We start from the raw sequence: 16,274 nt of genomic DNA, 5'->3' as shown, positions 1-16,274 counted from the left end.
CAGCCTCCACCACTTCCTCTGGCAGCTAATTCCATACACGTACTACCCTCTGCGTGAAAAAGTTGCCCCTTAGGTCCCTTTTATATCTTTCCCCTCTCACCCTAAACCTATGCCCTCTAGTTCTGGACTCCCCTACCTCAGGGAAAAGACTTTGTCTATTTATCCTATCAATGACCCTTATGATTTTATAAACCTCTATAAGGTCACCCCTCAGCCTCCGACGCTCCAGGGAAAACAGCCACAGCCTGTTCAGCCTCTCCCTGTAGCTCAGATCCTCCAACCCTGGCAACATCCTTGTAAATCTTTTCTGAACCCTTTCAATACTCACAACATATTTCCGATAGGAAGGAGACCAGAATTGCACACAATATTCCAACAGTGGCCTAACCAATGTCCTGTACAGCCGCAACATGACCCCCCAACACCTGTACTCAATACTCTGACCAATAAAGGAAAGCATACCAAACGACTTCTTCACTATCCTATCTTCGTGCGACTCCACTTTCAAGGAGCTATGAACCTGCACTCCAAGGTCTCTTTGTTCAGCAACACACCCTAGGACCTTACCATTAAGTGTATAAGTCCTGCTAAGATTTGCTTTTCCAAAATGCAGCACCTCCCATTTATCTGAATTAACCTCCATCTGTCACTTCTCAGCCCATTGGCCCATCTGGTCCAGATCCTGTTGTAATCTGAGGTAACCCTCTTCGCTGTCCACTACACCTCCAATTTTGGTGTCTTCTGCAAACTTACTAACTGTACCTCTTATGCTCGCATCCAAATCATTTATGTAAATGACAAAAAGTAGAGGACCCAGCACCGATCCTTGTGGCACTCCACTGGTCACAGGCCTCCAGTCTGAAAAACATCCCTCCACCACCATCCTCTGTCTTCTACCTTTGAGCCAGTTCTGTATCCAAATGTCTAATTCTCCCTGTATTCCATGAGATCTAACCTTGCTAATCAGTCTCCCATGGGGAATCTTGTCGAATGCCTTACTGAAGTCCATATAGATTACATCTACTGCTCTGCCCTCATCAATCTTCTTTGTTACTTCTTCAAAAAACTCATTCAAGTTTGTGAGACATGATTTCCCATGCACAAAGCCATGTTGGTTATCCCGAATCAGTCCTTGCCTTTCCAAATACATGTACATCCTGTCCCTCAGGATTCCCTCCAACAACTTGCCCACCACCAAGGTCAGGCTCACTGGTCTATAGTTCCCTGGCTTGTCTTTACTGCCCTTCTTAAATGGTGGCACCACGTTTGCCAACCTCCAGCGTTCAGGCACCTCACCTGTGACTATCGATGATACAAATATCTCAGCGAGAGGCCCAGCAATCACTTCTCTAGCTTCCCATAGAGTTCTCAGGTACACCTGATCAAGTCCTGGGGATTTATCCACTTTTAACCGTTTCAAGGCACCAGCACTTCCTCCTCTGTAACCAGGACATTTTGCAAGATGTCACCATCTATTTCTCTACAGTCTATATCTTCCATATCCTTTTCCACAGTAAATACTGATGCAAAATATTCATTTAGTATCTCCCTCATATTCTGAATTTTTGTGGAATTCAAATTACCATGGTGGGATTTGAACCCAGGATCCAGAACATTACATGTGTCCTCAGAATACTTGTCTCATGATAAGATCACTAGTCCATTGTCTCCCCCCCCCCCCCCCCCCCATTTCGTATATTCTCAGAATGAAGCAAGGTGCAGTTCTTAAAACCTCATATGCCTTTAGACAAACGGACCACACATAATCGTGGCTGAGACTCTCAAGGTGGTATAGAGCAAATGCTGCACTCATCAATATGTCTGTCAGATGAGACGTCAGTATTCATACACCCCTGAAAGTTGCCACCCAGGTTGATAGGGTCATTAAAGAGGCATACAGTGTGTTAGCTTTTATTGGTAAAGGGACTGAGTTTCAGAGCCACGAGATCATGCTGCAGCTGTACAAAACTCTGGTGCGGTCGCACTTGGAGTATTGTGTACAGTTCTGGTCACTGCGTTATAAGAAGCATGTGGAAGCTTTGGAAAGGGTTCAGAGGAGATTTACTGGGATGTTGCCTGGTATGGAGGGGAGGTCTTATGGGGAAAGGCTGAGGGACTTGAGGCTGTTTTTGTTGGAGAGAAGAAGGTTGAGAGGTAACTTAATAGAGACATATAAGATACAAGAGACATACAAGGGGCAGCACGGTGGCTCAGTGGTTAGCAGTGCTGCTTCACAGCACCAGGGATCCAGGTTCAATTCCAGTCTCGGGTGACTGTCTGCGTGGGTTTCCTCTGGGTGCACTGGCTTCCTCCCACAGTCCAGACTCAGGTGAATTGGCCATGCTAAATTGCCCATAGTGTTAGGTACATTAGTCAGAATGAAATGAGTTTGGGTGGGTTACTCTTCAGAGGGTCGGTGTGGACTTGTTGGGCTGAAGGGCCTGTTTCCACATTGTAGGGAATCTAATTTCATGATCAGAGGGTTAGATAGAGTGGACAATGAGAATCTTTTTCTTGGATGGTGATGGCTAGCACGAGGGGACACAGCTTTAAATTGAGGGGTGATAGATATAGGACAAATGTCAGGGATAGTTTCTTTACTCAGAGAGTAGTAGGGGTGTGGAACACACTGCCTGCAACAGTAGTAGGCTCACCAACTTTAGGGGCATTTAAATGGTCATTGGATAAACATATGGATGAGAATGGGATAGTGTAGGTTAGATGGGCTTCAGATTGGTTCCACAGGTCGGCACAACATCGAGGAATGTGTATGGAATGAGCTGCCAGAGGAAGTGAAGGAAATTGGTGCAGTTACAATATTTAAAAGGCATCTGGATGAGTAAATGAATGGGAGGGGTTTAGAGGGATATAGGCCGGGTGCTGGCAAATGGGACTAGATTAGGTTGGGATATCTAGTTGGCGTGGACAGGTTAGACTGAAGGGTCTGTTTCCGTGCTGTCCAGTTCTGTAACTCTGTGACTCTAATTGTCTGCAAGTTTTCCCCCGAACGGTAATTAGCAGGTCAAGTCAGGTCAGGTCAGAAGATAATTCATTTTGTAACTTTGGCTCAAATTTTAAATTCAGTGCAGTTCTGAGGGAGAGTCACACTGTCACAGGTCCCTGCCCCAAGCTCTTCAATTGGATATTAAACTGAAGCTCCCTCAAATTGTACTGGAGTCTGGTAAGAGGATTCCAAATCACATCGCTCAAAATAAAGTGAGCAGAGTTTCCCATGTGGTTGACTGTCAGTTGCCCTCGGTGATGGGCTATAATTACTCGTGCAGCCAGTGATGTCCGTACCCCATGAACTATAATTAGGGAATAAGATAAAGATCAGCAAAGTGTGCCCAGGCCAGGAGCTGGTGTGTGTGTGTGGGGGGGTGGGGTGTGTGTGGGGGGGGTGGGGGGTGTGTGGGGGGGTGGGGTGGGGTGTGTGTGGGTGTATGTGGGTGTGGGTGTGTGTGTGTGGAGTGGGTGTGTGTAGGGGGTGGGGTGTGTGTGGGGGGGGGTGGTGTGTGTGGGGGTGGTGTGTGTGGGGGGGGTGGTGTATGTGGGGGGTGTGTGTGTGGGGATGGTGTGTGTGTGGGGTGGGGTGTGAGGTTGGTGTGTGTGGGGGTGGTGTGGGGGTGTGGGGTGGTGTGTGTGTTTGGGGTGGAGTGTGTGTGTGTGTGTGTGGGGGTTTGGTGTTTGTGGGGCTGGTGTGTGTTTGTGGATGGTGTATGAATGATTACAGCAGCTTGGTGCAGTGTTTAGTCTGTTCGCCGAGCTGGGAGTTTGTGTTGCAGACGTTTTGTCCCCTGGCTAGGTGACATCCTCAGTGCTTGGGAGCCTCCTGTGAAGCGCTTCTTTGATGTTTCCTCCGGTGTATATAGTGGCCTGTCCCTGCCGCTTCCGGTTGTCAGTTCCAGCTGTCCGTTGCAGTGGTCAGTATATTGGGTCCAGGTCCATGTGCTTATTGATTGAATGTGTGGATGAGTGCCATGCCTCTAGGAATTCCCTGGCTGTTCTCTGTTTGGCTTGTCCTATAATAGTAGTGTTGTCCCAGTCGAACTCATATTGCTTGTCGTCTGCGTGTGTGGCTACTAAGGATAGCTGGTCGTGTCGTTTCGTGGCTAGTTGGTGTTCATGGATGTGGATCGTTAGCTGTCTAGACGTGCTGGTACAGAGAACACCAAACGGAGAATTCACCACAAAGGTATACAGGAAATCCACACACACAGACCAAGTCCTGAACTATGAAAGCAACCATCCCAACACACACAAACGAAGTTGCATCAAGACACTGTTCAAAAGGGCCACAACACACTGCAGTACACCAGGGCTGCAAAAAGAAGAGGAACACCTATACAAGGTATTCGCCAAAAACGGATATCCTCGCAATTTCATCAACAGATGTCTAAGGGAAAGACAACGGAACGAGGACATGCCGCAACCCAAAGGACTAGCCACACTACCATACATCAAGAACATCTCTGAAATGACAGCCAGACTACTGCGACCCCTAGGACTCATAACGGCACACAAACCAACAGCCACTCTCAGACAACAACTCGCCAGGTCAAAGGACCCGATACCCAGCATGAGCAAGACGAATGTAGTGTACAAAATTCCATGCAAGGACTGCACAAAACACTATATAGGACAAACAGGAAGACAGCTAATGATCCGCATCCATGAACATCAACTAGCCACGAAACGACACGGCCAGCTATCCTTAGTAGCCACACACTCAGATGACAAGCAACATGAATTCGACTGGGACAACACTACTATTATAGAACAAGCCAAACAGAGAACAGCCAGGGAATTCCTAGAGGCATGGCACTCATCCACAGATTTAATCAATAAGCACATGGACCTGGACCCAATATGCCGACCACTGCAACGGACAGCTGGAACTGACAACCGGAAGCGGCAGATTCAAACCACTACAAATGCCGGAGGAAAGATCACAGAAGCGCTTCACAGGAGGCTCCCAAGCACTGAGGATGTCACCTAGACAGGGGACGAAACATCTGCAACACAAATTCCCAGCTCGGTGAACAGAACCACAACAACGAGCACCCGAGCTACAAATCTTCGCACAAACTTTGAAGTGTTTAGTCTGTTACTGCTGTCCTGACTCGAGTTTGAGTGATATGATTCTGTTGCAGGTTTGTGTGCACAGAGGATGTACAATGGTAATGAAACCAGTCTCCTGTACCACATTGATTCATTAAGTTGCAACACTGGGATGATCAGCCAGATCCAACCAGATGCCTCATCCACCCTCACCAGAATACTCTGCAAGACGTTGAGAATATCGTTCATGGCTGACAGGCTGGACATGTCCTGAAACACTGCTACAAACAACGTAGGAATGATCGCCAGCGATCGTGTTAGAGTCACTCGCTTAAATCGGCTCCAAGACAGGTTGAGAAAGCCCTGAGCAGGAACAGTTAGAAAAGGAAATGTTAGCAGTGTATTGATCAAATTCCACTTGGACTCAGCTATTTGATATGGACCAAATCAAATCCCCTCAAAATATATAAAGGAGATAGCCTTGACCCTAACCTTCTCTTATTTTAAAATTAAATGTAAGACATTGCATTCCAGATGCGATTTGATTGGTCAAACTGCTCGACTTTAATCAAACCAGACTTTATTTTTACATCATAGTTAAAATACTAACAAAAAAGTGGAAGAATTGGCTTAACAGTAACTATTGAAATGCTTAATAAGAAGTTATATGTATTAACTACTACTGATGAACTGTTCTAATAAACACACGCTTGGCAAAGGCAAACTCAGTAATATCGATTGTCTCACATGTAATTTGAGCAGCGAGAAGGGAGCGCCCCAGTTTTTAAATGTAACAGGGAGAGGAGTAAGAGCTTCCACATTCAGCTTCAAGACCCCAGCAGCAACTGCTAAAAGGTAAAACTAAAGTTCCTGGTTCTGTGGGAGCTTGACCCCACCCACCCAGGCTGCTTTTATTGTTCCAACTTTAAGAAAGAATCCATGGCTTCACAAGCTGTTTACTTTATTGGCTTTGAGCGGACTGCTCAGCACCACTGTCTTCACCTTTCTTCATGAAAAAGAGGACAATATACGCCTCTTAAAGCCGTTGTATTGTCACACATTTCAGGAAGGAATCTTTACAGAAGGAAGGTTTAAGGTTGTAATAGTAATTTCCACATCCACCAGATATCTCAGAGCTCTACGCAGCCAATGAAGTATTTTTAAAGTGTTGGAATTTATTGCCCGTCCCTAGTTGCCCCTTGAGAAGGTGGGGGTGAGCTGCCTTCTTGAACCGCTGCAGTCCATGTGCTGTGGGTAGACCCACAATGCCCTTAGGGAGGGAATTCCAGGATTCTGACCCAGTGACACTGAAGGAACGGCGATATATTTCCAAGTCAGGATGGTGAGGGGCTTGGAGGGGAACTTGCAGGGGGTGGTGTTCCCATGTATCTGCTGCCCTTGTCCTTCTCGATGGAAGTGGTTGTGGGTTTGGAAGGTGCTGTCTGAGGGTCTTTGGTGAGTTTCTGCAGTGCATCTTGTAGATGGTACACACTGCTGCTACTGAGTGTGGGTGGGGGAGGGAGTGGATGCTTATGGATATGGTGCCAGTCTGAGCGTGGGTGGTGGAGGGAGTGGATTGTTGATGATGTGGTCTGAATGAAGTGGGCGTGGACATTGCCAGGCTGGATGAAACACACAGAGAAATGAGAGATGGTTTGAGAGGATTGTAGGTTTTGAACCCTACAGACTCAGGCTCTAGTTCTGTGGTTCAGATCATATGTCATCATGACAAAGCAATGTTTGCATGTGCTTAGTGGCTATTAGATAGATAGATAGATAGATAGAAGAATACAGCGCAGTACAGGCCCTTCGGCCCTCGATGTTGCGCCGATCCAAGCCCACCTAACCTACACTAGCCCACTATCCTCCATATGCCTATCCAATGCCCGCTTAAATGCCCATAATGAGGGAGAGTCCACCACTGCTACTGGCAGGGCATTCCATGAACTCATGACTCGCTGAGTAAAGAACCTACCCCTAACATCTGTCCTATACCTACCCCCCCTTAATTTAAAGCTATGCCCCCTTGTAATAGCTGACTCCATACGTGGAAAAGGATTCTCACTGTCGACCCTATCTAAACCCCTAATCATCTTATACACCTCTATCAAGTCACCCCTAAACCTTCATTTCTCCAATGAAAACAGCCCCAAGTGCCTCAGCCTTTCCTCATACGATCTTCCTACCATACCAGGCAACATCCTGGTAAACCTCCTCTGCACCCGTTCCAGTGCCTCCACATCCTTCCTATAGTATGGCGATCAAAACTGCACACAATACTCCAGATGCGGCCGCACCAGAGTCTTATACAACTGCAACATGACCTCAGTACTCCGGAACTCAATTCCTCTACCAATAAAAGCCAGTACACCATATGCCTTCTTCACCGCACTATTTACCTGGGTGGCAACTTTCAAAGATTTGTGTACATGGACACCAAGATCCCTCTGCTCATCCACACTACCAAGTATCCGACCGTTAGCCCAGTACCCCATCTTTTTATTACTCTTACCAAAGTGAATCACCTCACACTTAGCTACATTGAACTCCATTTGCCACCTTTCTGCCCAGTTCTGCAGCTTATCTATATCCCGCTGTAACCTGCCACATCCTTCCTCACTGTCTACAACTCCTCCGACTTTCGTATCATCCGCAAACTTGCTCACCCAACTTTCTAACCCCTCCTCCAGGTCATTTATAAAAATGACAAACAGCAATGGTCCCAAAACAGATCCTTGCGGAACACCGCTAGTGACGGCACTCCAAGATGAACCTTTGCCATCAACTACTACCCTCTGTCTTCTTCCAGCCAGCCAACTCCTAATCCAAACCTCCAACTCACCCTCAATGCCATACCTCCGTATTTTTTGCAGTAGTCTACCATGGGGAACCTTATCAAACGCCTTACTAAAATCCATATACACCACATCTACTGCTTTCCCCTCGTCCACCTCCTCAGTCACCTTCTCAAAGAATTTAATAAGGTTTGTGAGGCACGACCTGCCCTTCACAAAACCATGCTGACTATCCTTGATCACATTATTCCTATCCAGATGTTCATAAATCCTATCCCTTACAATTCTCTCTAAGATTTTGCCCACAACAGAAGTGAGACTCACCGGCCTATAGTTACTAGGGTTATCCCTACTCCCCTTCTTGAACAAGGGAACCACATTTGCTAGCCTCCAATCTTCTGGCACTACTCCTGTAGACAACGAGGACATAAAAATTAAGGCCAATGGCTCTGCAATCTCCTCCCTTGCTTCCCAGAGAATCCTAGGATAAATGCCATCAGGCCCAGGGGACTTATCTATTTTCACCCTTTCCAGAATTTCCAACACCTCTTCCCTACATACCTCAAAGCCATCCATTCTACTTAATTGTGACTCAGTACTCACATTGACAACAATGTCCTGTTCCTGATTGAATACTGACGAAAAGTATTCATTCAGTGTCTCCCCAATCTCTTCAGCCTCCACACGCAACTTCCCCCTACTATCCTTGACTGGACCTATTCCTACCCTAGTCATTCTTTTATTCCTGACATACCTATAGAAAGCCTTAGGGTTTTCCCTAATCCTACCAACTAAGGACCTTTCATGTCCCCTCCTTGCTGCTCTTAGCTCTCTCTTCAGGTCCTTCCTGGCTACCTTATAACTCTCAATCGCCCCAATTGAACCTTCACGCCTCATCTTTACATAGGCCGCCCTCTTCCATTTAACAAGGGATTCCAATTCCTTATTAAACCACGGCTCCCTCACACGACCCTTTCCTCCCTGCCTGACGGGCACATAATTATCAAGGACACTCAATAGTTGCTCCTTGAACAAGCTCCACATATCAATTACACCCTTGCCTTGAAGCTTACTTTTCCAGGCCACACATCCTAAGTCATGCCTCACAGCATCATAATTTCCCTGCCCCCATCTATAACTCTTGCCCTGTAGTGCACACTTATCCCTCTCCATCACTAGAGTAAAGGTCACCGAATTGTGGTCACTGTCCCCAAAGTGCTCACCTACCTTTAATTCTAACACCTGGCCTGGTTCATTACCCAGAACCAAATCCAGTATGGCCTCACCTCTTGTTGGCCTATCTACATATTGTGTCAGGAAACCCTCCTGCACACATTGGACAAACACTGACCCATCTAACGAACTTGAGCTATAGCTTTCCCAATTAATATCAGGAAAGTTAAAGTCCCCCATAACAACCACCCTATTACTTTCACTCTTCTCTTGAATCATCCTCGCAATCCTTTCTTCTACGTTTCTAGGACTATTAGGAGGCCTGTAAAAAACTCCTAACAGGGTGAGCTCACCTTTCCTATTCCTAACCTCAGCCCAAACTACCTCAGATGGCGAGTCTTCATCCATCGTCCTTTCCACCGCTGTAATACTATCTTTGACAAGCAATGCCACACCTCCCCCTCTTTTACCCCCACCTCTGACCCTACTAAAACATTTAAACCCTGGAACCTGCAACAGCCAATCCTGTCCCTGTTCTAGCCATGTCTCCGTAATAGCCACAACATCGACGTCCCAGGTACCAACCCACGCTGCAAGTTCACCTACCTTATTTCGTATACTTCTTGCATTGAAGTATACACACTTCAAGCCACTTTCCTGTTTACAGGCACCCTCCTTTGAAATTGATGCCATGTTCCTAACCTCCCTACATTCCAGGTCCTGCACCCTAAAGCTACAGTCTGGGTTCCCATGCCCCTGCAGAGTTAGTTTAAACCCCTCCCCCCAAGAGCACGAGCAAACCTCCCACCAAGGATACTGGTGCCCCTCAGGTTCAGGTTCAGGTGTAGACCATCCTGTTTATAGAGGTCCCACCTTCCCCAGAAAATTACCCTTTACTCCACATTTTTCTAAATCTTTCCCTCATTTACCATGTGTGTTATTTCCATTTCTTCCACAGAGAGTAACTATTTCCTTCAGTAAAAGGTGCTGATGGTGACATAGACTCCGGACCTAATCGGGTCTGTACCTTTAAGGTAGTTACATGGCATTACAACATTTGACATTCTGTTGTAAAGCTAGCTGTCAACACTCCCTCTCAGTGCAGTCAGTCAGGTATCTGTGTGTAATCAGTAAGAACACCAGTAACAGAACCCAGACTATGTGCATAAGTCTGATATTTATCAGTTATACTGAACAGGAGAGGCCCTTCGGCCCATCATATCTGCAATGACAAAAGCCCCTCTAGAGCTACACTAATCCCACTTTCTTGCACTAAGCCCGTAGCCTTGAAAATTATGACATTCCAAGTGTTCGTTCTTCGTGAAGGCCGTGAGGTTTGCTGTCTCAGGCAGTACTCTCCCATGCACTCTGGGTGAAAAACGTTCTGCTAATTTGGATTGTAAGTCATGTGAATAATTAGTGTTGCAAATAAACTTCAACATATCAGAACCCAATCTCCATGCTAGATTAGACTCCCCACAGTATGGAAACATGCCCTTCGGCCCAACAAGTCCACACCGACCCTCCAAAGAGTAACCCATCCACACCCCTTTCCCTACCCTATATTTACCCCTGACTAATGCACGTATATTATACATAATCAATATATTTAAAATAAACACAAACTACATGAAGGGGCATCCAGATGAAGGGGCCATAACCTTAAAATCAGAGAAAGACCATTTGGGAATGATATCAGGAAATCTCCCAGAAAAAGCTGTGGATGGTGGGGTTCAGTTGGAACTTACAAGTCTGAGATCGAGAGATTTCTGTTGATGAGGTGACCAAGGAATATGGAAAAATGGTTTTGAGGTAGAGACCGGGATGATCTAGTGAACTGATTCAAGGGGCTGAATGGAATCCTCTATGTTTCTATGTTCTTGAACCAATCGCTCTTACACTACCCCCATCTCCCCGGCTCTATCGCTGCATCTTGCCCACATGCACCGTGAATTAAAGTGGGAGTAATGAGCAAAGGAAGCCAGGTTATACTTACCTCCATCACAAATTGTCCAGAGTAGGTCCCTGTCATTGTTGAACTTTGACCTGCAGCTAGAATCCCAATGGCCCAGATATAGAGCGCAGGTGATCCAAAATAACATCCGAGGACAACTCCCTGCAAATCCAAACAAACACGTGTACAATGGCTGGAAACACATGTCCAAGCGAGGCCATGAGAAAACCTGTGCACCAAGGTAAATGCATTGTGATAGATACTGGGCTATGGAGAGAGCAGGGAAGTGGGATTAGTTTGGGGATTAATACAGAGCTTTGGAAGAGTGGGGCAGTGGGATTAAGGTTTTTGTGAAGATCTGTAGTTCAGTTTATGCTTCAAGATTTTGGTTGGTTTACCAAGTTGGTTGATTTTTTTTGCAGTTTTGTCCCCCTCACTGAGTGACATCTTCAGGCTGTGTAGCCTCTGGGTGAATTGTGATCTGTCCTGAATTTATACGGTTCTGTCTGTCACAGCGAGTGGTTCTAATTCTGGTTTTGTACTTTAGTGATCTGTAGATGGGTCTATTTCAACAGGTTTGTATATGGGACCAGTGGGTGAATACCAGGCCTCCAGGAATTCCCAAGGGCTTGTCTCTTTTAACCTGTCCCAGCATCATAACATTGTTCCAGTTGAATTGGTGTCGTGTCATTGTCAGTGTGTATTGACGTGAGGGAGAACTGATGGTGTGTTGTTTTAAGAACAAAGAACAGAAAACATTTACAGCCCAGGAACAGGCCCTTCGGCCCTCCAAGCCTGAGCCGATCCAAATCCACTGTCTAAACCTGTCGCCCAATTCCTAAGCATCTGTATCCCTCTGCTCCCCACCTACTCATGCATCTGTCCAAACGCATCTTAAATAAATCTACCCTGCCTGCCTCTACCACCTCTGCTGGCAACGCGTTCCAAACACCCACCACCCTCTGTGTGAAGTACTTGCCGCGTGTATCCCCCTTAAACTTTCCACCTCTCACCTTGAAAGTGTGACCTCTCGTTATTGAATCCTTCACCCTGGGAAAAAGCTTGTCTCTATCCACCCTGACTATACCCTTCAGGATTTTATAAACCTCAATCAGGTTCCCCCTCAATCTCCCTTTTCCTAATGAAAATAAACCTAACCTACTCAACCTCTCTCCATAGCTCACACCTTCCATACCAGGCAACATCCTCGTAAACCTTCTCTGCACCCTCTCCAAAGCGTCCACATCCTTTTGGTAATGTGGCGACCAGAACTGTACACAGTATTCTAAATGCAGTCGAACCAATGTCTTGGACAATGTTAACATGACCTGCCAGCTCTTATAGTCAATACCCCATACAATGAAGGCAAGCATACCATATGCCTTCTTGACCACTCTATCCACCTGTGCAGCAACCTTCAGGGTACAATGGACCTGCACTCCCAGATCTCTCTGTCCATCAACTTTTCCCAAGGCTCTTCCATTCATTGTATAATTCGCTCTAGAATTAGACTTGCCTAAATGCATCACCTCACATTTGTCTGGAATGAAAACTATCTGCCACTGACCCCTGTGGTACACCACTGGTCACCTTTCTCCATTTCGAGAAACTCCCTTCAACTACTACTTTCTGTCTCCTGTTGCACAACTAGTTCTTTATTCACCTGCTAGAATATCCTGTACATCATGTGACTGCACTTTCTCCATTAGTCTACAATGGGGAACCTTATCAAACGCCTTACTAAAGTCAATGTGTATGACATCAACAGCCCTTCCTTCATCTATCAACTTGGTCACTTCCTCAAAGAATTCTATTAAGTTGGTAAGGCACGATCTCCCCCACATAAAACCATGTTGCCTATCACTGATAAGCTCATTATTTTCTAAATATAAATAAACCCTATCCCTCAGTGCCTTCTCCTGAAACTTTCCCACCACTGACGTCAGGCTCACTGGCCTGTAGTTACCCGGAATATCCCTACTACCCTTCTTGTACGGGGGGACAACATGAGCAACCCTCCAGTCCTCCAGCACCTCACCTGTGTTTAAGGATGCCACAAAGATATCTGTCAGGACCCCAGCTATTTCCTCTCTCACGTCCCTCAGCAACCTGGGATAGATCCCATCCGGTCCTGGGAATTTGTCCACCTTAATAACCTCTAGTCTACCCAACACATCTTCCCTACTTATGTCAATGTAATCCAGATTAACCAAACTTCTATCAGTTTTGTTGCTGACTTGGAAATATATCACCTTTCCTTCAGTGTCGCTGGGCCAAAATCCTGGAATTTCCTCCCTAAGGGCATTGTGAGTCTACCCACAGCACATGGACTGCAGCGGTTCAAGAAGGCAGCTCACCCCCACCTTCTCAAGGGGCAACTAGGGACGGGCAGTAAATGCTGGGCCCAACCAGTGACACCCAAGCCTCACAAATGAATGAGAAAAAGGTTCTGTTCTGGAAAGGGAAGGTCAGGCAGGTTATTATAATTGGCAATCATTCCAAACTTTCATTTATTTGGCTATTTTCTCAAGAGACATTCTGGAACTCATGGATGTTTGGTGCAGAAGGAGAGAAATCAAGCAACTGTTCATTGTAGCTTTGAATGGGATTAGATTAGATTCCCTACAGTGTGGAAACAGGCCCTTCGGCCCAACAAGTCCACACCGACCCTCCGAAGAGTAACCCACCCAGACCCATTTCCCTCTGACTAATGCACCTAACACTACGGGCAATTTAGTATGGCCAATTCACCTGACCCTGCACATCTTTGGACTGTGGGAGGAAACCGGAGCACCCGGAGGAAACCCACACAGACACGGGGAGAATGTGAAAACCCTACACAGACAGTCGCCTGAGGCTGGAATCAAACCTGGGACCCTGGTGCTGTGAGGCAGCAGTGCTAACCACTGAGCCACCATGCTGTCCTGTATTGATGGGGTTAATGTTGGATGGTTATCACCAGAAAATTAAAATTGAAGGAGTTTGAGCAAGAGGAAGAACCAAATCCCATCACACTCCCCGAGATGTGCCTTGTAGATGGTGAACAGGCTTCGGGAACCAGGAGGTAGGTTACTTCCCGCAGGATTGCTCACTTCTGACCTGCTCTTGTGTTTATACAGTGAGTCCCAGTTGATTTTCTGGTCAATTGTAATTCCCAGGATGTTGACATTGGGGGATTCGGTGGTGGTCACATTGCTGAATGTCAAGGGGTGGTGGTTAGATTGATTCTTGTTGGTGATGGCCGGAGCCTGGCATTTGTGTGATACGAATATTACCTGCCACTTGTCAGCTCAAACCTGGAGATTGTTGCATTTGGATATGGACTGCTTCATGCAATCATCCTCATTCCTGACCTTATGATGGAAAGAAGGTCATTGAGTCGAGTTGGATTAGTCTTTCCAGAACATAATAATGTCTCTCATTAGAAGGGGACACCTGGTGGTGGTTTAACCTGAGGGTCAGCACACCTCAGGCGAGGGGAGAGGCTGAGAAGGACAGTCATTCATGGTAACCTCAGCTGGCATGGGGATTTGAACCCATGCTGTTGGCATCACTGCTTTGAGCCAACTGAGCTAACCCCCCCAAAGGAAGGTCATATAAATAATGTGGATACAAGAACAGGTCAGAAGCTAGGAATACTGCATTGAGTAACACACCTCCTGACTCCCCAAACCCTGTCCACCTTCTGTAAGGCAGAAGTCAGGAATATGATGGAATATGAAGCAGCTGAGGATGGATGGGTTTGGGACACTATTCTGTGGAACTCCTGCAGTGATGCTCTGGAGCTAAGGTGACTGACCTCGAAAAATTTGGATTCATTTTAGACTGTCAGGGCCGGCAGCGAGGGTGACCGAGCACACACAATCAACGGGATAGGCTGGCTCTGTTCAGAAATGGGAGACACTGAGACGATATATAATCTAGCCTAACTAACAAATGGGGAAGTCCATTGTCACAGCAATTCGCCCCATATAAATTGTTTTGCAGAATTTGCACACATTCTTTACTGTCACCTGATGGACAGGACTGTGTCTCTGTATTGTAATTACTGTATAGGAACACAATTATCAATCCACCAGAAAACATTGCCTAAGAAAAATCGTTAAGATGTAACGGATAATGAAATCAGATATAAACTGTGCTCATTGAACCTCACTGGAGAAGCACCTGAACTGTCCGCCGTTGGCTCCCCACAATAAAGACACCACTTGGATTTTGCAAATAGACTCCAAGTGCAGAGTTTTCTCCCTCAACACCCACAGCCATCTTCCTGAACAGCAAGTGATGGGGCGGGGGTGAGGTTGCAGGGTGGTGTTTATAAGGTTCGTTTTTGTGGCAGGGAAGCATTAAAGGGTGGATGTGTTCCAGTTGGGGAATATCATCTCCCTGTAATGACATGTCCTGCTCCTTACCCCTTTGAAGATATTCACATCCAAGGTGTTGTTGTCCCTTGGCAGCACATGGAGGTAGGGGCTTCCACTCTTGGCACAGATGTCATACTACAGGGGAAAGAAGAAACAGTGAGATTACAGTGGGAATGGCATCATGAAGGGCCTGGGCAGCACGTATAGAAAAGACAATGTTTGATCAGTAGAGAGACCTCAGCAACCAGGGGAGAAGGATTTAAAGTAGTTGATGGCAGGATTGGAGAGGAGGTTGAGAAATATTTTTACCCAGAGCGTGATGATCGCCAGGATGGATGAGACAGAAACTCTCTTTATATTTCACAAATAATTGCACCTCTGTATATAGAGTAATAAGTGACAGAGCTACAGACCAAGTGCTGGAAACTGGGGTTTGACTGGCTGACTCCTTTTGACTGACTGCTGTCTTTCCAGCTGATGTTGCTACTGGACTATTTAATCTGACTTAGTAAATCATATTTTGCTGTCTTTTTAATTGAATGTGGTTGTCTTTCACTGAAATATTAACACAAAGTTTTGGAGAGTTGATTTTAACAATAAACAGAGGTTTATTACCATAAGACCATAAGACACAGGAACAGAAATTAGGCCATTCAGCCCATCGACGCCCCTCCACCATTCAATCATGGCTGGTCAGTTTCCCAACCCCATTCTCCTGCTTTCTCCCCATAACCCTTGATCCCTTTGACAATCAGGAACCTATCCATCTCCATGTTAAATACACTCAATGACCCGGCCTTCACAGCCTTCAATGGCAATGAATTCCAAAGGTTCCGCACTCTCTGGCTGAAGAAGTTTCTTCTTATCTTTGTTCTTCCTTTACTTGAAGGTTGTGCCCTTGGATCCTAGTCTCTCCTATCAATGGAA

At 46.2% G+C, this 16,274-nt stretch overlaps 1 protein-coding gene across 5 annotated transcripts in view; it reads right to left on the bottom strand.

The window, feature by feature from the left end:
- Positions 1-16,274, bottom strand: part of LOC122551892 (natural resistance-associated macrophage protein 2-like) — a 76,858-nt gene that overhangs the window by 19,502 nt on the left and 41,082 nt on the right. For 4 of the 5 annotated variants that reach the window (XM_087989427.1, XM_087989431.1, XM_087989428.1 and 1 more), the window contains 3 exons: positions 15,396-15,482; positions 11,026-11,145; positions 5,275-5,424 (listed from right to left, as the gene is read on the bottom strand). In XM_087989427.1, the coding sequence (XP_087845553.1) occupies positions 5,275-5,424; positions 11,026-11,145; positions 15,396-15,482 (357 nt within the window). The remainder of the gene's footprint in view (positions 1-5,274; positions 5,425-11,025; positions 11,146-15,395; positions 15,483-16,274) is intronic. The other variant, XM_087989430.1, reaches the window with a different exon arrangement.

The sequence above is a fragment of the Chiloscyllium plagiosum genome, unplaced genomic scaffold (genome assembly GCF_037043375.1).
Source record: "Chiloscyllium plagiosum isolate Xiang-an unplaced genomic scaffold, Cpla_swu_hap1 HiC_scaffold_7, whole genome shotgun sequence".
NCBI classification, from domain to species: Eukaryota; Metazoa; Chordata; class Chondrichthyes; order Orectolobiformes; family Hemiscylliidae; genus Chiloscyllium; species Chiloscyllium plagiosum.
Note: the sequence above shows the minus strand (reverse complement) of the source record. Positions and strands in the feature narration are given on the sequence as shown.